The sequence below is a fragment of the Ctenocephalides felis genome, unplaced genomic scaffold (genome assembly GCF_003426905.1).
Source record: "Ctenocephalides felis isolate EL2017-DRISC unplaced genomic scaffold, ASM342690v1 CF-g0.4_SCAFFOLD_01170, whole genome shotgun sequence".
Taxonomy (NCBI): Eukaryota; Metazoa; Arthropoda; class Insecta; order Siphonaptera; family Pulicidae; genus Ctenocephalides; species Ctenocephalides felis.
This window is the reverse complement of record NW_020537324.1, coordinates 84,110,145-84,138,100: the sequence shown is the minus strand read 5'-3', so window position 1 is coordinate 84,138,100 and position 27,956 is coordinate 84,110,145. Positions and strand designations below refer to the sequence as shown.

Genomic DNA, 27,956 nt, shown 5'->3' with positions numbered 1-27,956 from the left:
TATATATATATATATATATATCACTATATTAATTTCTATTTAAAGGAAACAAAAAATTATATCATTAGTCTTAGGTTTGTTCTATTATAGTGAAATATATTTAACATAGGCCTTCTAGTAGAAGCCTGGGTTAAATTCTACAAAGCAAAATCCACGTTTTTACCAAAAGATACTACTAAGCCATTAGGACTTTTAAAAGTTCTCATTACTATTAATGATTTATTCATAATAATATAACTTTAATTATATGTGTCTTATTATTTTTTTTAAGAGTGCAGATGTAGCAAGAGCAGCTTATTTCACCCAATGGTATCAATTAAAAGACCCGGAGGACCAAAAGTCTTTGAAGTTGATCATTTTGCGAGCACAACGTCCGGTTATAATGACGGCGGGGAATATTTATAATTTGTCACACGAATCTTTTTTGGCGGTAATAATTATTTACAATATATATATAATGTTTAATACAAATATTTTGTATAATAGTATATGTATTTTTTCAGCTTATTAAAGTGTCCTATTCGTTTCTGACTTTACTCAACAGAACCGGTTAAAAAACAGCAAGAAAATAATTTGTTGATCTTACTAGTTTCAATTTAATAGTTATTAAATTATTGCGCAAAATTAAAAAATTGCAATTTAACGCAAAATATCAGCACTTATAACACAAAATCTGGACATAAAACTAAGTAAGTGTGTAAGTTAGAAATAAAATTTTAAACTAGCTGTAAGTGGAATTCTGTCTTGAGGCAATTATGGCATCGTGCCTTAAGGCAAATTGCTGGAACTTCCCGTACCGTAACGAAATGTTCGAGGAATACTGAATATTTTCAAATAGATTATTATAAATATTGTAACATTGCCTAATATTTATTAGAATTATATGAACTGAATTGAAAAGTTGAAATTATTTGTTTAAAGTATATTAGAACTATAGTCAGAAATAAAATCTGGATTATTTTCGACAAAAAAAAAAGGTGAAACAAATTTTTTTCCAAAATCAATTATTTTGTTAAGACAAGCAGAAAGTTCTTTGAATCATTTAAATCGGACGCTTAGTTCTCTCAAAAACTGCCATTTTTTACATATTTAGCTCCGTATCTTCGAAATGGCTGGGCCTGCCTTTGCCAAAAACTAGTAAACACTTCTCCCAATCATTACTAATTGAATGTTTTTTAGATCATCCAAATCGGATACTCCGTTCTCTCAAAAAGTCGATTTCTATTTTTTGCACTCTTTGCTCCGTATCTCCGAAACGGCTGGACCTGCCTTTGCCAAAAACTAATCAGCTCTTTTCCCTATCAATAGGAATCGAATGTTTTTTGAACCATTCAAATCGATTGATCCGTGCGCCCGAAAACGTGACTGGAAATTTGTATCCATACATACATACACACACACACACATCCATTTTTTCTGAGGTATGCCAAAACGTTCAGAAACCTTCAAAACGTCGAGAAATGTAAAAATTTTCAATTCCGATTTTCGGCCCATTACAATAACTTACCCTAAGGGAAGTTAACAAGTGTACAAAATGTAATATTAAAAAATTAAAAAGCTGTACATTTGTATGAGAATCAAATTCAAAAATATAATTAAAATTATTAATAAAATTGTACAAAATATCGACGAATTAAAATTTTAATTGCACAGGATTCTAACAAGAATCGTATAAGAATTTTGTACGGGTTATTTATTTTTGATACAAATAAATGTTTTACGGTTGTTAAAATATTCGTTGCAGTTTAGAATATTCAGAATTTCATTTTGTATAAATAGCATATATACTACATAGAATAATTATACAGGGTGTGCCAGAACTCAACAATATATTATTGTGACTAAAATGCACTAGAAGTCTAAAGTGTTATTTTTAAGTTTTTATTTTTCCCCTCGATAGTGTTATTTTTAAGTTTTTATTTTTCCCCTCGATTATCCTATTATAAAAGAATCAAGTATTTAATCAAGTATTTTACAATCCTGATTAAATGTGCCAGATTTTGATAAAACCTGCCAAAAGACTTCAGTACATTTTTTTAAAGGGGGGCCTCTCAAAGTCGAAAAAAGTTTATAGTTCAACAAAAAGTCTTAATTCTTGAAAACTTGAGACAATTTTGTCAATATTTTTGACTGTGGTCCTAGAAATGTTATTCACGGTTACGGTTTCAAAGTTTGAATGAACAAAATTAGTAAAAATTAACCACAAAAATAAAAAAAAATAATAAAATTAACCACAAAAATAAAAAAATTAGTCATAATTTTACAAATGCTCTAGGTAGCACTTAAAAGCTCATAAATTTTAAATCACATAAAAAAAAATTCTAAATTTTTAATGGTAGTTAGGATCAGTACTATCACCCTGTTTCGGCTTGACGTTGAGTTCTGGGACACCCTGTTCAAGTACCACTTTCTTTTACGAAAATAATTAAAATGACGCAGATTAAAAATAAAAGCAGTTTAGAACATCCAAAAACTTTTATCATATGGCTACATATTTATTTTAAAGAGAAATAAAATTATTTAGACCCAAGCATTTCTATTGTAGTAGATTCCTACAAGAGTCACGTGAGAATTATACTTTTGTCATTTTTAAGGACAAAAATTATACCATGTGGGTATATATTAATAAATAATATAAAACAAGTAACATGTATATATATATATATATATATATACATATAAAACTATAATAAAATTTAACACTAACCTTTATTTAACGCCATTTTTACACCCGGCACGCCAGTAATTTGCTACAGGACATTTCCACATAAAAACTGTTTTTGCACAATAAATACTTAACGACAGTTTAAACTTCTTGCACAATAAAAATCTATGCATTTTTAACTTTATATTAACATACAAATAACATTTTGATGACCACTTTAACAATAGATTTTTAACGAAATAAATTCACTAAATTTAATCACTTTCTAAGAGCAAGTTTGACACTTGTTGGACCACGCGGTAAAAGGGGTTGCCATGGTGACGTAAAAGTTTGGTGAATGGGGTTAACTTGGTAACAAATGTTTGGTACATGGCGGGAAATTCAAATTAGTTTGTACATAGAAATATTTAAATATGTGAACTTGCTTTTGCTTATTTTTGTTAAGTAAAATTAAAGTACTTAAAATTAAACATCATTATTGCAATCTTCAGAGAAAAATTAGCAATAAAAGTATGGAGCACCAAAATTTATGTATTTTGTAAATATTTCTATTCTGAATAATTTTCTATGTCTTTCATTATTGATCAATAACTTGAATCTTATTATTATATACAAGTTAATGAAAAAGTAATTGAGCTCTAATATATATTTTTTCAATTTTTGTATCAAATAAATCAGGCAAATTAACAATAAAGTTTTTAATTAAAAATTTACTCAACAAAAATAAAAAAAAATCCATTTAAATATATATTATATATTTATATCAGTATACATATAAGTATCTATCACAAGCAATTTAATTACTTATTAAAATATTAATTATATTATAGAGATAAAATCCTTTTCTGTAATTAAATAATAAAACAGCCCCATTAGTGCAGTCTTTTTTCTATTCTTATTACGTGCATGGCTTATACACTTTTTCAAATTAAAATCACCATATTAATGGCTGCATATAATGAACTTTATTATTCATTATTAAATCTAATATATTTTAAATAAATAAAGATAAATTCAATTTACAAATTAAGCACAAATCTTTGACTAATTATTACAAGTTGTGAATCCATTCAAGTGATCTTTTGATTTCATGCAATTTTGCTCGTGATAGGAAACTTGATATTAAAACGTATTCAGGTAAGGTTCGTCTACCTGTACTGTTTGTAGTATTTTCGTTGAAGGTTGATGTGGATTCCCTTCTGGGAATTTTGGAACTAGATGGTAAGTTTTGACCGATTCTTGCTTCGCACAGGATTTTGGTTGTTAGACATAAGAGCCACTGGAGAATCTGTAAACAAAAATCATAATATATGTATATATATATATATATATATATATATATACATTATATATATATATATATATTACTAGATATTTACCTCGGTGCTGTTAGGAACAACTTTATTCTTAAGCCAGTTAGAAGGAGCCCACAAAAATAGCTGCATTACAGTTGCAGCATTCGATGGCGACAATCGCTACAAAATAATTTAAACATTGGTAAATTCATAACTACATTTTTTTTTTTTTTTAATTTCAATAATTATTACAACTGTTAAATAATTAACATCTAGTAATATTGATAAATAATAACATAAATTTAAATAAATAAGAGAGCAAAGGATAGAATTTACATGAAAATAATATAAATTCATAACTACATAAAACATTTATTATTTGTTATTTACCTTGCTAGGTTCTCGCCTCAATATATTCTCAACAAGAGCTCGTATAATCTCAGGAATTGATTCGTTCTCAATTGCAGGCAAATCTTCATCACGATAAGTTACATTTCTTAATCTCTTTTCAATAGGGACGTCTCGTGCGTAAAATGGATTTGTAGAGCCAAAAATTTCATAAGCAATTGTACCTACAAAATAAATAAATGAATATATATGTGTGTGTGTGTGTGTGTGTTTAAGGTTCTTACCGCAAGACCAAAGATCAGCTTTACTGTAATTAATGACAGAAAAGGAGCTAGGCGTTTGTGTTATAACTTCTGGAGCCATAAGCGCTATATTACCACCTGAAAATAAATATAAATAAATACATATATATATTTATATAAAATATATATATATATATATATATATTATAAATTCAATTGCATGATGTATATAGTCAATTATTCCCTCTTACCTTTATCAATTTCATTAGAGTTGTACGGCAATAAGAAACCCCTTTTGGGATCAGCAAGACAACATCCAAAATCGCTCAAAACTAATGAAGGAGGTACACTGTCATCATCGCTTAACTCCAGTAATATATTATCTGATTTCAGATCTCTAAAATGTTAACAAGACACAATTTTATACTTTAATAACAAAAATTATATATAACGGTTTAGCCTGTAGTATAGAATTTGTGTGAATATTCAAATGTTGAAATGCAAATTGTGGTTAGGTTTTATTTATTTATTTTTATTTATTTTAAATATATAGCCCACAGATTTCTTCCAAGAGGACTCAAAAATACAATTATTTTACAAAATGAATAACAATTGAAATATATACAAAATTACAATATATAGTTATTAACATAAAATGCTCAACATAAAATTACAAGTAATGCAGAATGTAACAATATTATTTATAAACAGAATAAGATAAAAAATGAGATATTTGAAAAGAAAATAAAAAGGTTAACTTGTGCAGATGGAGATTATTCGATTATTAGATGAAGTGTTGTGAATATCTATTTCATTATTAATTAAGTTAAAGTTGAAAGACATAAATAAAATAGGCAAATTTAAGAGAGAATTAGATTTAGGAGTAGGATAATTAAAAAATAATTGTGAACGCGTAGATAGCCTTGGAACATTAAAGGATAGTTGGTTAAGAATAATAGGACAGTCTATAGAATTATTGCAAAGTTTAAATAAGAACATAATTGTACAGATAAATCGACGTGAGGCAAGAGTAGAAATACCAAATTCTTTTAGTGAAGTGTTGTGGTCAAAGCCACGTTCAGGGTAAATTTTATATGTTTTATAATAAAGATATTTCAAAAATTTTCGCTGAACCTTCTCTATCGCATCAGAGTTGTTGATTTAATGAGGATACCAAATAATCGAACAATATTCTAATTTTGAATGTACATAAGAATAGTACATGCAAAGAAGTGCATTTACAATTTCTCAGTATCAAACCTAAAGATTTATGTGCTCTATTACAAACATCAGTTATATGATCAATGAAAAACAAACCAGAATCAAATAAAAAACCTAAATCTGAAATTTTATTACATCTATCAATGCTGGTGTTAGAAATTTTATAATCAAAATGTATTGCAACGCGCTTATGTGAAAAACTAAGAATCTTGCACTTTGATATATTTAAATGTAGTTTGTTATAGACACACTAAGAGTGGAAAGAGTCAAGTTGAGACTGTAATAATAAGCAGTCATCAATAGAATTTATTTTGAGATATAGTTTCAGATCATCTGCAAATAATAAATGTGGACAGCTAATAATTTCAGATATGTCATTAATAAAAATAATAAATAGTAGTGGACCAAGAATGGACCCTGAGGAACACTAAAAATGATATTTTCAATATTGCTCAAGAATCCATTAAGATAGTCAAACTGTTTACGCAACTATCCACACTATTCAATATTTCTCTAAAGAAAACATGTACAGTGTTATACACCGTTAGAAAGGTTGAAGTAAAAATTTATATATATATATATATATATATATATATATAATTTTCTTACCTATGTGCAATTCCATAAGCTGATAAATGGGCAATTGCTTCCAAAAGTTGAGCAAACAAAATTATGGACGTCCTCATTGATATTTTATTACTACTAAGATAATCATGAAGACTGCAATCGTATCTAAAAAATAAAAATATTGATATAAACATACTATTTTTATTAAATTTGTAATTTAAATGTATTACCTCTTCATTAACAGAAACAAAGACATATTTCTACCATAACCATCACTGTTAATTCTTTGTGGTAAAGCTGATGGAAACAAAGTGGCTGCTAATGGTAAACCAGTTGGAATTCTATCAGCAAATACACTGTACATCAGAACAATATTCGGATGAGGAGGTAACGTTGATTGTTCCCAACCACTGAAAAATAAACACAAGAAATATATATATATATATATATATATATATATATTAAATTTTTTATATATAATTTTGATGTTGAAATATGTGATATTCAGTTTTCAGGGCAATACATCAATTAAAAACTTTTGTATGAACTTTAAAACATTTTTATTTTTTCCATACGTTTCGACACATTGTTTTGTGTCATCTTCAGTGGACTCTAGATTGAAAGAACAGATAGAAATTATTAAATAAAACTAATATATAAGAAGTGATATGGTATGAACTTACATGTAATTGAATTAATCCTAATTATTTCATATTATAAATGTTCACAATGCACCAAAAAACCAATCCTTGTCATTTTAAATTGAACAATATATAAATTTTCGAATGAGTAATTAATTAACGATTGTGAAAAATGATTTAATGACCATTCTGGTGTAATATGTTTGCCATACATTGAAGAATTGTATGTTCCTTGGAAAAAACTTTTTTATGAATCTGGACTCCGACTTGTAACCAATTTTAGTACAACTACTAGCACTATTTTCACCAAAACAAAAACCCCATTTAATATCGAACGACTCAGAAATCTCGTCTATCAAATAAAATGTTTAGACTGTAATTTAATTTACATAGGAGAAACTAGCCAGAACCTCAATAAACGGTTACAACAACATAAAAACAATTCAAAAAACCCTAAACAATTCAAAACTGTACTTGCAGACCATATATACACTTTAAAACACAATATGGACTTTTATAATCCGACTGTACTACAATTCGAACAAAATTTATTTAAATGAAGAATTATAGAGGGATCTTTTTTAACTATTTATAACAATAAGACAATAAATAAACAGAATGAACTCAACACGCTGTGCGACACAAATCTCTTCTATTTAGATAATATTTCCAAATTTCTTACAAAACAATAAAAGCGTTTGCGCAAAGTATTCGCAATTCGTTCCACTTGTTCCACACATGTGTAGAATCTTGGTAAACATATTTTTTAAAAAATGTCTTTCTCCATTACATCTTCAACCAGTCTACGAATAACACACTATCCATTTGTGATTTTTTCAAATTAGTATTTTGTGAAAATATTGTGTAATTACAAGTTTAATGTTTATAATACATAGTGTAGTGCATTACCATATCCTGATACCATGGATTATTAAAATTTTCCAATTTAACACTAAGATTAACAAATTGTAAGTACTATTTACTATTTTATTTGTTCTTTTTACTCCAATTCAATTTTATTTTTAGTTTCCACTAGATTATAGCCGAAACGTATGGATTTAGAATAAATTTTTGAAAGAAATTCATGTTTTTTATTGATGTTATGCCCGATTATTAGACTTTGTTAATATATATATATATATATATATATATATCTTTTTTACTTACTCTTCCAGTTCCCTGCACTTCTTCCTAGCAGGCAAAATCTCCCTCTGCATAGCTTTAAAAATAGCCGTAGCACACGACTGTATATCATAATTAAACATCATCTTAACAGCAATCGGATAATCAGCCAAACTACCCATATCATCAACTGCATAAACCTTCTCATTTGCAGGACTTCTTAAAACTTCAAAACTGTCATCAGAATTAATCACAGAAATCGAATCTTCAGACTCATTGCACGCATCATTCTTATTCTCATCATCCACTAAAATATCCACAGAATTTCTGCGATATGTGTGAAAATTAATATTGGGGACTGAGTTTCTGTATGAATCATTGCGACAACGTAAAAGTCTCATGTCTCTGAAGGGTGATAAGGTTTGGGATGCTGCATCACTACCTAAAAAGTAATAAAACTAATTGTAGTAAAAAAAAATTTAATGACTAGGTTGGTTATTTATTACCGTTGTCTGAAATTATAGATGCTGCCATGGAGACATCATTTTCTATTATGTTTTGTGATGTTTCAAAGCCATTGTTAACAGGTGTTTTATATTTAGCAGAGTAGACTACGGCTGAGCATCCTTTTGCAATCGGTGGTCCAATTACCAAGTCGTCCAAATTGATATCATCTTTTGGCATTGTGTATTGATCTGTGTAGTTCCAACGCAGTTTTGCAACTGCTTCCTAAAGAAAATATTTATGTAATAAGAAAATATATATAACTAGCAAACCCGACGAACTCCGTTTCGCCACCAGATGGTTTCGTGAGAAAGATGAAGTAATTTTCTGTTTATTTTATATTTGAAAAGGAAAAATTTGATCAGGAAAGAAAACCCGACTTATTTTTATATATATAGAAGATATATTGACACTATAAGAGGGGCGGGTAAAAATACCCGTCAATACAAATGTTGAGGGTATTTTTACCCCTTTAACTTTGAAATCGGTTTGCATATGATATTGAAAGAGTTAGCTGGCAGATTTTGTTTATAGATAATTGATTTAGATTTTTGTCGTTTATTTTAGTATTTTAAGATGTGACTTTAGGACATTTTTTAGATTTTTTAAAACAACACAAAATTTTCATTCTGGATATTTTAATTTGTATACATTAGTAAAAACTAGATAAAATTCACTAAAATCTATTAAAAACTGTTGTACACTCTTACATAGAATTTTGAATCAAACTCTTGAAATATTTATTTACTGGTGATATATTTTGCAATGTGTAAATTTCGGGCATTTTTTTTTACATTTCTTGGAATACCTTAAAAACTTTGCCTGGGACACTTTGTTTTATGTACATAAGTAAAAACTAGATAAAATTTACTAAAATTTAGTAATTTACACCTAGATTTTAAAATTTTGAATAAATTGTCGTTGAAATGCAGACAGCACATTTTTTTACTTTTTATTAAATAACTTTTAATTTTCGTTCCGGACATTATATTTTGTTTACATTAGTAAAAACTAAATATAATTTACTAAAATCTAGTAAAAACTGTTACATGCACTTGCATATTGAAATTTTGAATAATTCGTAGTTGAAATGTGGACTTTAGTATTTCCATAACTCGCAATATACAGATTTAGGATTTTTTAACTTCCCGTAGGGTAAGTTATTGTAATGGGCCGAAAATCGGAATTGAAATTTTTTACATTTCTCGACGTTTCGAAGGTTTCTGAACATTTTGGCATACTTCAGAAAAAATGGATGTGTGTGTGTGTGTGTATGTATGTATATATGTATGGATACAAATTTTCGCCCACGTTTTCGGGCGTACGGATCAACCGATGTGAATGGTTTAAAAAACATTCGATTCCTATTGGTGCTGATTAGTTTTTGGCAAAGGCAGGTCCAGCAGTTACGGAGATAAGGAGCAAAGAGTGCAGAAAATAGAAATCGAGTTTTTGAGAGAACGGAGCATCCGATTTGAATGATCTAAAAAACATTCGATTAGTAATGATTGGGAGAAGGGGTTGTTAGTTTTTTGCAAAGGCAGGCCCAGCCATTTCGGAGATACAGAGCTAAATGTACAAAAAATGGCAGTTTTTGAGAGAACTAAGCGTCCGATTCAATTGATTCAAAGAACTTTCTGCTTGTCTTAACAAAATAATTGATTTTGGAAAAAAAAATTTTGTTCCATTTTCTTTTAATTTTTTGTATATCGAAAATAATTCAGATTTTATTTTTAATTCTAACTATAGTTCTAATATACTTTAAACAAATAATTTTAACTTTACAATTCAGTTTATATAATTCTTATAAGTATTAGACAATGTTACAATATTTATAATAATCTATTTGAAAACATTCAATATTCCTTGAACATTTCGTTACGGTACGGTAAGTTCCAGCAATTTGCCTTAAGGCACAATGTCACCCACCCCACTAGTTATTTTTGTTTTCTCAAATAACTTTTAATTTTCGTTTGGGACATTATAATTTGTTTACATTATAACTTATTTGTATTAATAAACACTAGATAATATTTACTAAAATATGGTAATAACAGTTAGATGTAAAAAATGCTTATGTGTAAAATTTTAAATAAAATAAGTTGTCATAGCATAAAATAGTCAATTTTATATTTTGACTGTATTGTACAAGTCCTTTTGTTAATTTTGTATTGGATATATTGCATTCAAATAGAAATTTAAATTTAATTTCTGATTTTTTTGCCTGCTACACATATCGCTTTTGGTCTGTTTAGCTAAACACTCTGAGTGTGTTAACTAAGAAAAATAGTAACTTTATGATGCACTTACCCTGATCTCCCAGCAAACTCCTTCGAGTTCATCATCTTTTGTCAGAAGACCTGACCCTGAAGCTAAAGACACGCCAACCAAGGCAAAAAATGGACGGGAATCACCATAAAATAATCTACCAAACAAAAAAAACATTACGTGATAAAAGTTTTCTCTCACTGCAAAGACTTATTGTCGAAAGTGATGGCTTAGTATTATGTGTCATTTAACCCTTACCTCTTAGTAGCCTTTCTCCTCAGATCGGATGCAAGAGAGTTCGTAACTCTATTAAGTACATTATCGACAAATAGCTTCCTGGCCTGCAATCCAATTTGACATCCGACATTTCGCAAGCCCTCGTAGTTCGTAAAGGATTGTTTTTCAATCGCACTATATGCGTCCTTCGGCTTAGGAACTATATCCAAAATTTTGACGTTTTGTTTGTTGTAGATTGTTTGGAATATGTATCGACCATTTCTGAACAACTGTCTTATTATGCGATAAGGCATATTTATTGTTTGTCATCTGAGGCTAGACCTGTTTTAGAAACAACTCATGTTTGTTAAAGGGGTATTTGCACAAGGTCGAGTTATGTAATATACACGTTTTTATGGAATAAGATATGTGGTAAATTGTGTAATAACTACATGTTAATTACCGAAAGTTTTTGATAAATTTGCATTTGCAAATGCGACGCAATTGTATAAATCTGACAATGACGTTTGTGCAATTGTCAGATGCATGTTTAGCTGTCAAAACTGAAAACTGAAAACTGTCAAAACAGCAATGAAGTTGGAAGAAAGAATATCAATTTTTCTGGACGCCCAATACAAAATATTAAGCTTAGGAAACTAACAAGAATCACATAAATATGGATAGAAAATATCTTATTAAATAATATATGTACGATTTAAATGTTATTTTCAGAAAACTGTATTAAATTTTAAAAAAACTTGACAGCTTCAACTTCAACTGTCAAAAACTAGCATGAAGTTAGTACTGCTTGACATTCTAGGCTAACCTCAAAATTGTTTAACCTAATTGTTACAAAACATAATTTTCATAAAAAAATAATAATATTAATATAAAGTTTATAATAAGGTTTGTTAATTTTATTGTTATTTAGTTTGGTAATGAATTAAAAGTCCACGTATATAGAAAATATAATAAAACATGCATTTTATGTGTACATGCATTGAATTGCAATTAGGCTTCATTTGTATTAAATACTATAAAACTATGAATTATCCTGTTATTACAATCATTTAACTATTACACAATTTACATTACCATATTTCATTTACCCAGGTCAATATGGTTTTTACAACCCTAGCACTTATGGTCAGAGCAAGAGGCCCCGATGAATTCTGGAGAAAACGCAAGATTTTCAAACTAGCTGCGGTAAAACTCTTATCCCTTACACAAATTACAAGCAATGGCTATATTTTTACACATATATTTATTACCTTTAGCATTACATCGGCCGTAGACGTAACTGTTACTCAATTGCAATCAAAATGGTACACAGAGCCCTAGTATATGCTACTAAAGGTAGAAAATTGAAGAAACAAGACATGGCAGAGGTATAAAACTTGGTGAAATCAATTTAGAAATATTTGTTTACTGTGTGTTTTTAGTTGTGGGAGACTAGACTTCGTGGGGCTTGTCAGCAGTATGGAATAGAATATCATACTTTTTATGAGGGTTTGAATAGATGTGATATACAACTAAACAGGTATTATATATAAATTATTTATAATAGTTCTATTATCTTACCGATGATGGTTTTTCCAGGCGTGTATTGTCAGATTTAGCGATATGGGAACCAAGGACGTTTGAATCGCTCATTAGAATAGCTCAAGAACGAGCTCGTGCTGATGGTCTTGAAGGTGTGACTCGGTTGTCTGAACTTGATGGTGTTATAACTAGAGGAATGATTAAAGATAAATTGTAGACTTATAGATGTGTAGTTGTAGAATAATTAAATAATAAATATTTGTAGTTTTCATTTAATATTTTTTATGTAAACTCACCTGAAATTAGTCTTCAACAGAAAGTCTTCAAATATGAGAACTTAAAGGGAAAGAAAATTAATTATTATGGCCCTCTAAATAATGTTTTCAGATTTGCTACAACATTTTCAGACAATTTTCATACTAAATACAACACTTTTAGACATTTTCAAACTACCAACAGCATTCTTGAGCAATTTGCACAATTTTCAAATAGTTTACAGCATTTTTTGATAATACACAACATTTTTAATTTCCAGCATTTTTAGACAAAAAAATAGTTGCTTAATTTACACAAAATTGAAAAAGTGCTCCCGTATAGTCACAGTCTAAAGGCATTTGCAAATAATTTGGTGAGACATTTTCACTTATACTGTGCTTAGCTTGGCAGCATTTTCACATTTTTCAATAGTTTTCACAAAATTGGAAAAGCGCTCCAGTACATAAACAGTCTAAACGCACTTGGGTAAACAATTGCACCAGAGTGGCGCTTAGACTGTGCTTAGCCTGGGTGATTTTTTGAATTTTTAAACCAAAATTACAAAAATATTTTTTGAAATTATTTTGTTGAAACAAGCAGAAGTGTCTTTGAATCATTTAAATCGGACGCTTAGTTCTCCCAAAAACTGCCATTTTTTTACATTTCGCTCTGTATCTCCGAAACCGCTGGGCCTACCTTTGCCAAAAGCTAATAACCACTTTTCCCCGTCATTACGAACTGAATATTTTTTGGATCATACAAATCGGATCATCCGTTCTCTCAAAAACTCGATTTCTATTTTCTGCACTCTTTGCTCCGTAACTCCGTAAAGGCTGGACCTGCCTTTGCCAAAAACTAATTAGCACATCTCTTTATCAATAGGAATCGAATGTTTTTTAAACCATTCAAATCGGTTGATCCGTGCGCCCGAAAACGTGGACAAAAAATGCGGACATACAAAACACACACATCCATTTAGTTTCTGGGGTATGCCCCTTAAAAATGTTCAGAAACCTTCAAAACGTCGAGAAATGGAAAAAAAATTTATTTTCGATTTTCAGCTAAAGAAATATCTATATTATTTCCTTACTTCTGTATTATTTCTGTAATCTAAAAGTATTGATTTAAAATACCTAAATACTGTTTTTACTATTTTATTTCTGTAAAAACTCAAGACTAGTCTAATTTATAACTAAATTCATCTGAACACGTATATGTTGTGATATATAACAAACAATTTGGTAACAATGCATCTTACATTCTCTGGGTGATTTTCATCTTTTGTCATACATAAACTTTATACCAAAAAAACTATAATTTTTATTTACAATAAATCTATGGAAAGTCTTAATAGAGATACCACAATGTAAAAAACAATTGCCTAACTTTTACTAATATAGCAAACAGCTTCGGATGTCAGCTTTGATTGTGGTATATTGTGATAAGATGGTAAATTTTTGGCAATTTATTCGTCGATATCCAACTTGGCAAGGATGTCGGATTCTTTGAATAAGTGGAATTCTTTGTTCTCTTCGAGCTCAACTTTGGTGCCTCCGTATTCGGGCAGCAAAACCATGTCTCCAACTTTGATTCCTAAGGGCACATGTTCACCAGCCTGGGGGTAAAGGACATAGGAAATAAATATTAGAACAAAAATAAATAAATATATATATATATATATATATATATATATATATATATATATATATATATATATGAGTGAGTTCTTGAGGGCGATACATCAAACAAAGAAAAGCCAAAGATTTATAAAATAATCTTTATTTCCAAACGTTTCGACATTCAATTTAATGTCATCATCAGTGGATATTACGTTGGTTAGTTACATATAGAGAAGTGTACACAGCACTAGAGATTTGGCACTAACATTTATACAACTAACTTGTCAGCACTATGCATTTTTTATATAATTTTTTTGTATGATGCAAACAGAAAAATGATAGTTTTATTGAACAAAAATGTAAGTAGAATTATGTAATTTCTGCCACGACTTCTGTACTTTGCTAGTACCGAGGCATGTATGACATGTATACATAAATAATGTACTTTTTACTATAAAATTCTACGTTTGGTATGCATAACCTAACCTAACTGACGTGTTGTAAATATACATTTTAATCTTTATTTCATATCAATGTCCAAATGTAAAAAATAAAAGAATTTTACTATTTATATAATTTAAATGACCTTTTACAGTTCATTTTCAAGTGTCTCTAAAATCTTATTTAAGAAGTCTTACGAAATAAATTAAGCAATAGGAATAGACCTAACCTAACTGACTTCGGCTTTATTATCTGTTTTACAATAAAAAAGTAGAGCAAAAAAAAAAGCTTATTAGACAATCAAATTAGAAAATTATAAGGACTTATTACTTAAGCGCATCAAGTTTTATGTAACAAATACTTTAAGAGAATCAAACGCAAGATCTAACTTAACTGACTTCTGTTTTATTATTGGCTTTACAATAAACTAGTTGCAAAATCAGAAAGTTTATTAGATAATTGATTTAAATTAGAAAAATCTAAGTGATTATTATCATAATCGTATCTTAAGTGTATTTAATTTTATGTAACAATTACCTTATGAAGTGAAAGAAGTAAAAGACCTAACTGACTTTGGTTTTATAATCTGTCTTACAATAAGCTGATAGAACAAGAAAAAAGTTATTAGACAATCCAATTAGAAGAATCTCTGACTTATTACTAATTGTATCTTAACTGTATCTAATTTTATTTAACAAATACCTTAGAAAGAGAATCAAGCACAAGATCTAACCTAACTGACTTCTGTTTTATTATTGGCTTTACAATAAACTAGTTGCAAAACCAGAAAGTTTATTATATAATAATATATTCAAATAAGAAAAATCTAAGTGACTATTATCACAATTGTATCTTAGGTGCATTAAATTTTATGTAACAATTACCTTATGAAGTGAAAGAAGTAAAAGACCTAACTGACTTTGGTTTTATAATCTGTCTTACAATAAACTGATAGGACAAGAAAAAAGCTTATTGAACAATCCAATTAGAAGAATCTCAGTGACTTATTACAAATGTATGTTAATTGTATCTAATTTTATGCGACAATTACCTTATGAAGTGAAACCCTTATGAAGTGCAATAGACCTAACCTAACTGACTTCTGTTTTATTATCGGTCCTACAATAAACTAGTAGAAAAATCAGAAAGTTCATTAGATAATATATTCAAATAAGAAAAAACTAAGTGACTATTATCACAAATGTATGTTAACTGTACCTAATTTTATGTAACAATTACCTTAGAAAGTGAAACAAGCAATAGACCTAACTTAACCGACTTCGGTTTTATAATCTCTTACAATAAACTGGCAGGTCAAGAAAAAGAAGTTATTAGAAAAATCATAGTGACTTATTATAATCGTATCTTAAGTGCATCTAATTCTATTTAACAAATACCTTACAGTTAATCAAATAAAAAATCTAACCTAACCTAATTGACTTCTGTTTTATTATTTGTTTTACAATAAACTAGCAGCAAAATCAGAAAGTATATTAGATAAAATATTCAAGTTAGAAAAATCTAAGTCCTTATTACAATTGTATCTTAAATGCATCTAATTTTATTTAAGAATTGCCTTATGAAGTCAAGTAAAAGACCTAACCTAACTGACTTATTTTTATTTGTAGTCATATGAATGCTTTAAAAAACTGTTTTCAGTATCAATATGTATTGATATGTATTTTATCTTACTTGGTTTCTTTGTCCGGGTCCAACTGCAATAACTCTGCCCTTGAGAACTTTTGCTTGCGCCTTCTCAGGAATAACAATGCCTCCCTTGGTTTTCGTGATAGCCTCAGCACGTTGTACTAAGACACGGTCCAATAAAGGCAAGAGACGTTTTGCTACAGTTTGAGTTGCCTGGAAATAAAATTATACAATTATTGAATGTTATCTAATATTTTCATTACAAAGTTAAGCAAATAAACCTAACCTAACTGACTTCAATTCTCATTATCTTATCTTAAAGAGAGGAAGCTTATTAGAAAAACTGTAATCAAATTAGAAGAATCAAATCAGAAACAAAATATTTGTGGTAAAATTGTGGAATGAAATTTGAAAATCATGGTAGAAGCTTGTTATAGTGTTTTTTTACTAAAATTTATTTCTAGTAAAATTATTGAATTTCATTTAACGAATACATTTTTTAAAAGAGATGAAAATAAATTAATGAGTTATAAAAATCATAGGTTAATCATAAGATCTTAAAATTCATATTTAACACGATTGGATAGGTTTTATTTTCCTTCAGGAAGAAATAAACCATTTTAATCTCAATATTGATATAAATTAATCATTGTTATAAAAATCTCACTTCAATTACAAAACCTTAGATCTTAGATTTAAAACGATGGTCTTTACTACTACTATACTGTAGTTGTATTAAAACATTTGAAATAAACAATAAATAATTAGTAAAATTTTGATATTTTTGAAATTATGAGAATTAATTTCATAAAACACTTATAGGTGTGAAAAAATGTGGCCAAAAACCCATAAAGTTTATGTTATAATACAAAGACCACGAAATTTATATTATATTTTTTGCTGTACAAATATTATGCGTAATATCACTATGGTTTTATTGATTTGACAAAAAAAAGTGGTATTTTGAAGCAAATAAGAAACAAAATCAGAATCTCACCAGAAGCAAGCTAGATATAGGTTAGAGTTCTAGAAACTTTAAGCTAGACACAAATTAAAGCACACAATACCTCAAATACATTGTAAACATATCCAATGCCTCAACAAACCCAAAAAATCAATAAATCCTTCACCTCAATCCTTTACCCAGTATCCTTTACAAAATTACGCAAGTCCAACGTCCACTTGCATCAATCCTCTGACATTATTAACCAAAATCTACACGCCTTTATAAAACCCTACTACCTAAACTTACTATTAATACTTCTACTTAAATCTATTATTATTAATTATTAAATAACTTACCATTTTTTGTATGGTTTTCTTTAGAATTTACACAGCCCACAACCAAATTGTTTTAAAGCACGTTTCCAGAACGTTCTCGACCGGCAGAGATTCGGAGAGAAAATGGCGATTTTGAATGTGTGCGCACTGAACACACACACGAGTTAACGATCGACTTCGTCTTTTGTTTAGTTCGAGATTTTGCCGCACTAGATTGGAGGGAAATTTGAATCTGGAAAAACAAAATGGGAATATTTATCTTTAAGTAGGCGTAGGATTAAAGGAATTTTAAATATTTGTATTGAAATGTCAGATTTGATTTTATAAATATATAAAATAAGATAAAATGATAAAATACTATAACATATTTGAACAGGAATATAAAGATTAAGTTGGGCAGATAGAGGTTATTGGATTAAGTGTGGTAATATGAATGTAGTTATATTTGTTAATTAAGTTAAAGTTAAATGATATAAGTATTATGGGCAAATTTAATAGAGAATTACATTTAGCAATAAAGTTGTTGATAAGATAGTTGGTTAAGAATTTGAGGAAATTGCTACTAAATTAAGTATTAAATTAACAAATAGTCAGTTACGTTAGGTTAAACTCACCCATCTTAAGATTTTGTAGTAAAAACAGATACATTTACATTAAATTTAATAAGTTGAAACAGTTGTAACTAACACTTATCATCTTACTGAGATAAATCATATCAAAGTTTTCTCTAGTCTTAATTTAAATTTACAACTGTCAGTTAGTTTAGGTAAATTCACCAATCTTAAGATTTATTGTAAAAACAGTTAAATTTACATTAAGATTTACAAGTCTTAATATAAATGTAACAGATTTACAGTCGTTCCAATGTAATTATAACTGTTTTTACTACAAAATCTTAAGATTCGTAAGAATAATCTAACCTAACTGACTTGTAATTGTAAATTTTAAATAAAACTACATAAGACTATTATTTGGTAAGATAAAAGTTTATGCAACTTGCCTTAACCCAAAACGCTTCTTTCATCTAGTAATATTATAGTTTTAAGTTTTATCTTCTAAAGTCAAACTATTGGACTCACAATTCTTACAAATTTCCTTCTTAAACTTATTTCTTGTTTATAACATTTCTTTAAAAGTCAGAAAAGGTTTATTATATATAAATATATTACAATAAAATTGTGTCTAATATTTATACTCAATTTATTATACTTATATTATAAACAAAATGCATTAAAAGTTATATATTACACATTAATATGTTCCTCCCGCTATTTCAACAAAGACCACTTCAGTTGTTCCTTTGCCGACTGTAATACTTGTGCAACAGTTTGTTCACCCAATGGAATATCTTCTGTCCTCAAAGCCACCCGTTGTACAACCGAACTGGGATCAGTGTCCAATATAATACCCCCATCACAAATCTCATCAAAAGCTAACAATACAATGTCTAAACTTTCCAAAACAGCTCGCTTTTCAACATTTTTCCTCAGAATCTGACTCACAGACTCGAATAAACAGTTCAATACAGACATCAAAATCAAACCGTTCTCATTCGAGCTGCCCATTACATAGAAAAATAAATCCACGTTGCTTCTGTAAACGCAGGTTAGTGTATCGAGCATTATGATTTCAGCGTTTGCTCTGTGGGTTTTGGTAAAGAGATTTTTTTCGAATACTTTTTGCTCTTTGATTGTGGGGAAGAGATTTTTGTCGTAGTATTTTGCAAGTATACGATTTCCGTCATTGTCTAGAATACACATTCCTTTTACGGTGTAAAGAGTGGGCTCTAACACCATTCCGTCCATTTTCATATTTAGGATTAAAAACTATAAATAAATGAAGATTTTACAAACAAAAATTATTGAACACGACTGATGTTTATTTGACAGAAGTTGACGTGTCGGTGGAACTGTTGGCCAATTGAAAGACGGAAAAGAGCGCGAATTATGAATTTTGAATAATAGAATTAATTAAATACTAATTTAAATTGTTATAATACTCATATAACATAATATTATAGCTAAATTAAAAATATTAAAGTTATTATACATATTTTAATTGATTTCAATTCAATTTAAGAATAAACATGAAATCTGACATCTGATTGCATCATACACAAAGAAATTGGAAAAAAAACTAGACGTATTAAATTTGTATTCATCATATATAAAATTATGTTCTTAAGCAAAAGACATAATTCCAAAACATTATTTTAGAAAAAACAGTTCATTTACTATTTAAATTTGGATTTTTTGTTTGGAGCACAACCATAGATAAATAAGCATAACAACACCTTACAAATAATACTAATAAATCCAATATATAAAAGTTTATGATATGTCTGTTATTTTACAATTACTTTTATACATATAATATATATTTACAACACAAATTTAATTAAAATCACTGAACTATTATGCTTTTCAATATTTTTTTCATATCATTTAATAATTTAAAAATCCATTAACCTGAACTTAGCAATTTTTGTATCTTGACAGTTTAAATTTTTATATTTGATGAAAAATCAGTTTGTCTTATCATTAATTAATTAAATTAAATATATTAATATAAAACTTTAAATAATATATCCAACTTTTCAATATATCCATTCAATATATAAACCTTTTTTTCAATGAAAATGATTAAAATATAATAATTTATTCAATTAAATTTCATTTATTTTGCATATTTTATGTTTGACATAAAAATTCTCAACTTGTGTTTCTGATGTTCATGTTTCTGAAGACAATTCTTTATTGACTCAACTATTTAATCAGTATTATAAATATAATTATTAATGTATTATTAATATATTATATATTATTTAATCAATATTATTATTATTATTGGATCTGACATTCAGGTGTCCTTAGACACATTTTTTAATTAAAACCCAAGTTCTTCAAATGGCACTTGTGTAAAATTTCGACTATTCATTATCATTTGCCTTCATACCGATCTGATATATTTATCATAGGCCTCCTCACATCATATTTTTTCACCAAGGCTTTCCACTGCTCCATGTCGATGCTCATAATGGCTTGCTGTCCATCGCCCAAGTTCTGTTCATCAGTCTCAGACTTTGCCACAGGCTTCAACCACAAATCTTCATTTTCCTCGAAGACCTCCACAGCTCTATCACGAACTAAAAATGACACTTGAAAAATATTGTCAATGGTTTTACCAAAGTCTTCAGGATCTAGTACGATTTGGAAATATTTTATGGGCTTCATGCTGTTGTGTTTGAAGAGTCTCATGATTTGGCTCTTAACTTTTTCCAGAATTGCTGAGGTTTCTTCGGTTTGTTCAGCCTTATCTATGCTATCAGGGCAAGTAGATTCAATTTCAATGGGATCCCTTTGGGTCCTCTGCCGTTTCTGCCTCACTTTTATTACTGGTTTTTCAGGATTGAAAGTAGCAAACATGCTGTGGCTGATCGGGGGACTCTTTAAACCCAACATCGAAGGATCAAATAACTCAAGCCATTGTTTACTAGAGGCCTTTACAATTGGTTTTAATCGGTTTGCTAATTTTTTGTAGTCGTAGTTATTAGATGTTGTCTGGAGGCATGCGATTTGGTTTCCGATTACATGGGCGGCATTGCTGACCAAATCGACGTCTTTGGTGACAACTTCTATGTTACTGTGGTGTTCCTTGACGATCGATGTTGCTTGGTGCATGATCGAAGATATCTTTTGCAGCTTTTCGGCTTTGGACATGTCTGATTGGGTTGCAACATTTTGGACCTGGGGGGTAAAAGAAAAACTTACTTTAAATCTGTGGTATTTGATCATTTTTAATCTCCCGAAGGAGATGTTTATGGTTTTGTGAGAAAATTTGATTTGCTAAGGGGGCGTCCATTAATCACGTGATCAATTCTTTAAGGATTTATGGACTATCCCTACCCTTTGGCAATATTTAAAATTTCCTTCCCTTCCCCGCCAAACATCACGTGTAAAACAGATAATATTAAATTATTTAGTAAGTATATGTGGTAAAGATATATTATAAAAAGTGTAGAAATCCGTCAATTTATTTGATAAAGTAAAGATTGTCATTATCAATTATACACATATGATAAGACTGTATTATTCCTAGAAATCAAGCACCCAACGAATTGTAGAAAACTTTTATAAATGCTATATTTCATTGAATTGCAAATTAGTTGGTTATTTATGTTCATCATTTTGATACTTGCTAAGATTATAGAAAAATCTTTAAGTACAAATTTGGTATTAAGATTACTAATCATGATGGTAAAGCCTAATTTATAATTCATGCTTATATGTTCAAAACGTATAAATATTCAATATATATATAATTATTTTAATATTTACCCCAGTTAACAGTTCATCAAGTTTGATAGTACATTCAGTTTCTGCCATGGTTTTATTTCAATAACACAAAACACTATAAATGAGTAGCTCCTCGCAGTATTGTTGAGAAATATCAACACACAGTAGTTAGAAAATGACAAACGGTCACCATGCGGTTGTGTATTTATTTGTGTGTAAAAATGCTGTGAAGTTAGCTGTGAAAATATTCAAGTCTGTCGAACATTTTGAAATTTTAAATTTAAACTATAAATACTGCAAATTATAAATAAGAATCGTTATAAAATTTTATATTTAATTAAATTAATACTAATTTTCTGTTGAAACATTTTGCAAGTTATCAAAAAATTATAAAAAATGACAGTTCGTAACCAGTGTTGCCATCTGTCAGTGACTACATCTACTACAGTTTATTTTAATTTATAGTTATATTGTTCAAATTTATATATTAGATAAAAATACAATTAATCTTATAATTTATTAATTAAATAAATTAAATATATTAATATAAACTTTAAATTAAATAATACAATATATAAAATCTAATATGTACTATTTCTTTTATCTTTTAGCAATTTAAAATACCATTCACCTGAACTTAGCCATTTCTTTATCTGACAGTTCAAATTTTAATGAACTGTCATCACGTTTAATACGCCACATGCTCTTACAATAATAATATGTTAAACAACAGTTTAATTTTGAATTAAATTTAATAAAATAAAAATGGGGAAGAAATCTAAAGTAGGACTCGGAAGATCTTTGATAAAAGATCGTTTTGGTCATAGTAAAGGACGAAAAACTGTTGATGATAATTCTATGGTTAGGTTCTTAATATAAATATTTATAATAAATGATATATTGTTGATATTTAAATGTTTAGTGATTACATTGTTGTAAATTAAGTGTTTGTGTTTTGGTAAATATTGTTTATAAAAAAAATATTTTAAATATAAATCTTAGTGTAATATTTTTTAAAAATTTAAGGTTAATTTTTTTAAATTTATCTTGAGTAAAAAAGTATTTATCTGAGTGTCAATATTCTTATAAATATGTTACAACTAAGTAAATAAGAACTTACATACCTTATATTTTGACTTGGATTATTTTCATTTATTGTAAATCTGTATCATTTCATAAACTTTGTGTGTAAATCATTTGATTTGCCTCTGGATGGGCCCCATTCTCTAATAACAATGAAATCTTGACATTTATTCTGTTAAATACTCTTCCAACAAAGTATCCTTCTAATTTAATAGTCTCCATAATTATTTTACACTAATTTCTTTGAGTAAAATCTTTAACCTTAAACCTTTTTATCACCAAAGAAATAAAATATATGTATATTTCCATTCCTCAGTTGCATACGACTGAAATCCAAGACGGTTATGATTGGGGCCGATTGAATCTTCAAAGTGTCACTGAAGAATCTTCATTCCAAGAATTTCTGAGCACTGCTGAATTAGCCGGAACAGAATTCCAAGCAGAAAAGTTGAATATAAAGTTTGTGAACCCAAAAGTACGTATTGGAAATGTCACATTTAATAAATAATTTAAATAACTAATGAAAAATTAATTTATTTAGTCAACGTTGGATTACTTGTGGGTTCTGATAAAACTAGGGCTCTTGAAGAGCAAGAGAAGAATAGACAATTTCTTAGAATTCCTAGAAGGTGAGAAATATATATATATATATATATATATATATATATATATATATATATATATATTTTAATGTGATTCTATTACCCCAGGCCGAAATGGTCCTCAGAGACTTCTGCAGAAGAGCTCCAACAAAACGAAAGAGAAGAGTTCTTAAAGTGGCGTCGAGATCTAGCAACCTTACAAGACAACGAAGGCCTAGTTTTGACCCCGTATGAAAAGAATCTAGAATTCTGGCGCCAATTATGGAGAGTGGTTGAACGCAGTGATGTAGTTGTACAAATAGTAGACGCCCGTAATCCTTTACTCTTTCGTTGTGAAGATTTAGAATTGTATGTTAAAGAAGTGAGCGATGATAAAATGAATTTGATACTTGTAAACAAGGCTGATTTTCTGACTGACGAGCAAAGAAAAGCATGGGCTAGGTATTTTGATGGAGAGGGTGTTCGAGTTGCTTTCTTTTCTGCTAAGTTGTCGAAGGAGAAAGATGGTGAGAAATCAGATGAGGAGTTGTCGGAGATTTCTGAAGAAGATGAAGATGAGGATGATGATGGTGAGAGAAAGAAACATTTTATACAGTAGAATAATATAAATATATGAACAAATAAATAAATGAATGTATAAATTAATTAATCAATAAGAGAATGAATTAATAAATAAATAAATGAATGGATGACTAAGTGAATGAATTAATAGATTATTAATTGGATGAACGAATGAATAAATGAATGAATAAATAAATCAGAAGGCTAGAATGAAAGAAATGAATAAATGGCTAAATAGATGAATGAATGATGAATAAGTGAATGAATGATTAAATAAATTATTAAGCAAATAAATGAAAGAATAAATAAATCAATGAATGAATAAATTACATAAATAAATAATGAATAAATTGAGTAAATGACTCAATAACTGAATTAATGAAAGTAAATAAAAAAAAGAATGTAAATAAATAAATAAATGCATAAATAAATAAATCACATAAAAGAAACACTAAAAAGATAAATCACTTAACAAATAAGTAAATCAATGAATGAATAAATAAATAAATAATTACATAAATAAATGAATAAATAATTTAATTAATGAGTAAATAAATAATGGCATAAATAAATGAATGATTGGAGTAGTAAATAAATAAATAAATAGCTGAATAAATAATTAAATGAATGAATGAATAAATAAGTCAATGAATGAATAAATTACATAAATAAATGACTGATTATGATTATTATAAATAAATAATAAATAAATTAAATAAATGACTCAATAACTGAATGCATGAGAGTAAATAACCAAAAAAAGTAATTTGAATAAATAAATAAATGCATACATAAATAAATATAAAAATAAATCCAAAAATAAATTGATAAATGAATGAAAAAATAAATATAATAATGACATAAAAGAAATTAGTTAATGAATAAATTAAGTGAATAAATCACTTAACAAATAAGTAAATCAGTGAATGAATGAATAAATAAATAATTACATAAATAAATAAATAAATAATTTAATTAATGAGTAAATAAATAATAGCATAAATAAATGAATGATTGGAGGAGTAAATAAATAAATAAATAGCTGAATAAATAATTAAATGAATGAATGAATAAATAAATAGATAGATAAATGAATTAATAAATAAATGATGAATGAAATGATTAATAAATGAATGAATGAATGATGAATTATTCCTAATAAAAATGCTGAAATGTATTCATAAATAAATAATTAAATGTATATATAATAAATGGATTAATAAATAAATGTTCAAATAAGTAAATGAATGAATAAATTAATAATTAATTGATTAACTGAATAAATAATAAATGAATATAAATAAATATTTTGAATAATTTAAAGCAAGATTGATTAGATTGAAAAAATAATAATTTATTAAGTGAATGAATGAATAAATAAAGAAATTAGAAAAATAAATAAATTATTAAGGAAATGAATGGATGAATAAATAAATAAATTACTAAATAATTAGAGAAATTAAATGAAGAAATAAATAAATTACTAAGTAAACCATTGACTGAATAAATAAATAAATAAATAATTGAAAAAATAAAGCAAGACTGAATAGATAATAAAAAAAATTAAGTAAATGAATGAATAAATAGTTTAATAAATAATTAGAGAAATTAATGAAGAAATAAATAAAATATTTAGTATCTCATTGACTGAACAAATTATAAATAAATAAATGAATGAATAAATAAACAAATAATAAATAAATAAATAAATCAATACTGAATAAGTTAAGTGAATGAATGAATAAATACATTATTAAGAAAATGAATGAATGAATAAATAAATTAATAATGAATAAATACATAGATAAATGACATTATAAATAAATAAATAAATGCATAAAAAATAAAAAGTTGGAAAGAAAAAAATAAATAAAATCTAAATAAATGCAATAGAAATATTAATAAATGCATAACTAGAGATATAGAAATGAAAATAAATAAATTCATAAATGAATGATTAGAAAAATAAATAAATAAAGCCATAAACAAATAGACATAAATATGAATAAGTAAATAAAATCATAAAAGTAATTAATAAATAAATGAATGACAAAATAAATAAACAAATGCATAAACAAATATAGATATTTAGAAAGAGATGTAAATAAATAAATATAATAAATAGAAATATAAATAAATAGTATAAATATAATATAAATATATAAATGAATGAATGAATAAGTAATTGAATAAATATAGATAGACAGAAATTCAAATAAATAAATAGAAAAATGCATAAATAAATAAAAATATAAAAAAATAAATAAGTTCACAAATAAATACATAGAAAATTAAATGCATAAATAAATAAATATAATATTAAATGAATGAATAAATATAATATTAAATGAATGAACAAATATAATATTAAATGAATGAACAATTAAAAAAATGCAAAAACAAATGGACAGAAAAATAAATAGATAGATACATATATTAAATAGGTAGATAGAAATAATAAATTTATCAAAAAAATTAAGAATATTAACTGAAATTATAAATTAAACAGTACAATGTAAAACATGTAAAACAAGTTCTATTTTTCAGACCTAAATGAACCAGAACCTACAGTCAGTTCTTTAGAATCCCAAGTCGAAGACTTAAAAAAATCAGTAACATCTACAGAAGAAAAACTAAACAAAATACTCACAGACATTCCTAAAATAACTACAGAACCATCTCAAACCCCTGAATCAACCACAAAAGAACCAGAAAGCATTGAAGAATCTAAAAACTCATTTCTCAATTCTTCTGAACTGTTGACAAGAGAAATGTTAATAGAATTTTTCAAAACAATTCACACCGGACCAAAATACACGTCAGGAATAACCACTATAGGCTTAGTGGGTTATCCCAACGTTGGCAAAAGTAGTACTATTAATGCTTTGATGCTGTCGAAGAAAGTTTCAGTATCGGCTACACCGGGGAAGACTAAACATTTTCAAACTTTGTACCTTGATCAAGATATTATGCTGTGTGACTGCCCGGGGTAAAGATATATACAAAAATATACATAATATATATATATATATATATATATATATAAATGTTTTATTTCCCTTTTAGTCTAGTTATGCCAAGTTTTGTTCTAACAAAAGCCGACATGGTGATAAATGGAATACTGCCAATAGATCAAATGAGAGACCACGTGCCTCCTATAAATTTAGTAGCAAGTTTAATTCCAAGACATATTATCGAAGATACGTATGGAATTATGATTGCAAAGCCTTTAGAAGGAGAGGATCCTGATAGGGCGCCTGTGGCTGAAGAAGTTTTGAACGCTTATGGATGTAAGATCAATTAGATATTATATATATATATATATATATATATATATATATTATATATTATATATTCATATTTTTTAGACAATAGGGGTTTTATGACTGCAAACGGACAGCCAGACTGTCCTCGTTCAGCAAGGTACATTCTAAAAGACTATGTCAATGGAAAACTGTTATATTGTTATGCACCTCCTAATATGAAACAAGATGAATATCATATATTTCCCGAAAGGAAAGCTAAAATTAATTTGGATCGA

The 27,956-nt window shown here is 27.6% G+C and overlaps 6 protein-coding genes across 7 annotated transcripts; 2 read left to right on the top strand and 4 right to left on the bottom strand.

Moving 5' to 3' along the window:
- Positions 1-3,537: 3,537 nt before the first annotated feature.
- Positions 3,538-12,796, bottom strand: LOC113366485 (serine/threonine-protein kinase pink-1, mitochondrial). Of its 2 annotated transcripts, none has more exons than XM_026608094.1 (12): positions 12,671-12,796; positions 11,132-11,431; positions 10,916-11,030; positions 8,608-8,830; positions 8,147-8,543; positions 6,569-6,748; positions 6,381-6,503; positions 4,802-4,947; positions 4,593-4,688; positions 4,351-4,532; positions 4,045-4,140; positions 3,538-3,953 (listed from the first exon to the last, which is right to left on the bottom strand). In XM_026608094.1, the coding sequence occupies exons 2-12, from the start codon at positions 11,401-11,403 to the stop codon at positions 3,717-3,719; spliced, it is 2,067 nt and encodes a 688-aa protein (XP_026463879.1). In that variant the 5' UTR covers positions 11,404-11,431; positions 12,671-12,796; the 3' UTR covers positions 3,538-3,716. The 2 variants fall into 2 exon arrangements, with proteins under 2 accessions (XP_026463879.1, XP_026463878.1); XM_026608093.1 differs by lacking the exon at positions 12,671-12,796 and adding an exon at positions 11,553-11,637.
- LOC113366487 (39S ribosomal protein L20, mitochondrial) lies at positions 11,884-12,883 on the top strand. Its single transcript, XM_026608095.1, has 5 exons — positions 11,884-11,995; positions 12,203-12,295; positions 12,367-12,477; positions 12,532-12,629; positions 12,689-12,883. The coding sequence occupies exons 2-5, from the start codon at positions 12,209-12,211 to the stop codon at positions 12,846-12,848; spliced, it is 456 nt and encodes a 151-aa protein (XP_026463880.1). The 5' UTR covers positions 11,884-11,995; positions 12,203-12,208; the 3' UTR covers positions 12,849-12,883.
- A 1,384-nt stretch (positions 12,884-14,267) lies between these two features.
- LOC113366291 (10 kDa heat shock protein, mitochondrial) lies at positions 14,268-18,033 on the bottom strand. Its single transcript, XM_026607874.1, has 3 exons — positions 17,896-18,033; positions 16,639-16,806; positions 14,268-14,501 (listed from the first exon to the last, which is right to left on the bottom strand). The coding sequence occupies exons 1-3, from the start codon at positions 17,896-17,898 to the stop codon at positions 14,352-14,354; spliced, it is 321 nt and encodes a 106-aa protein (XP_026463659.1). The 5' UTR covers positions 17,899-18,033; the 3' UTR covers positions 14,268-14,351.
- Positions 18,034-19,060: 1,027 nt separating this feature from the next.
- LOC113366575 (coatomer subunit zeta-1) lies at positions 19,061-19,779 on the bottom strand. The gene has a single exon (XM_026608204.1). The coding sequence runs from the start codon at positions 19,683-19,685 to the stop codon at positions 19,143-19,145; it is 543 nt and encodes a 180-aa protein (XP_026463989.1). The 5' UTR covers positions 19,686-19,779; the 3' UTR covers positions 19,061-19,142.
- Positions 19,780-20,811: 1,032 nt separating this feature from the next.
- On the bottom strand, positions 20,812-22,339 carry LOC113367924 (non-structural maintenance of chromosomes element 4 homolog A-like). Its single transcript, XM_026609496.1, has 2 exons — positions 22,212-22,339; positions 20,812-21,620 (listed from the first exon to the last, which is right to left on the bottom strand). Exons 1-2 carry the CDS (start codon positions 22,257-22,259, stop codon positions 20,814-20,816), a joined length of 855 nt encoding a protein of 284 aa, XP_026465281.1. The 5' UTR covers positions 22,260-22,339; the 3' UTR covers positions 20,812-20,813.
- A 595-nt stretch (positions 22,340-22,934) lies between these two features.
- On the top strand, positions 22,935-27,953 carry LOC113367839 (large subunit GTPase 1 homolog; the record flags this gene model as incomplete). Its single annotated transcript, XM_026609417.1, has 7 exons — positions 22,935-23,030; positions 23,569-23,731; positions 23,794-23,881; positions 23,963-24,423; positions 26,963-27,404; positions 27,482-27,705; positions 27,784-27,953. Coding segments are annotated over exons 1-7 (1,644 nt in total), but the record flags the coding sequence as incomplete, so codon positions are not given.
- Between the last annotated feature and the right edge of the window lie 3 nt (positions 27,954-27,956).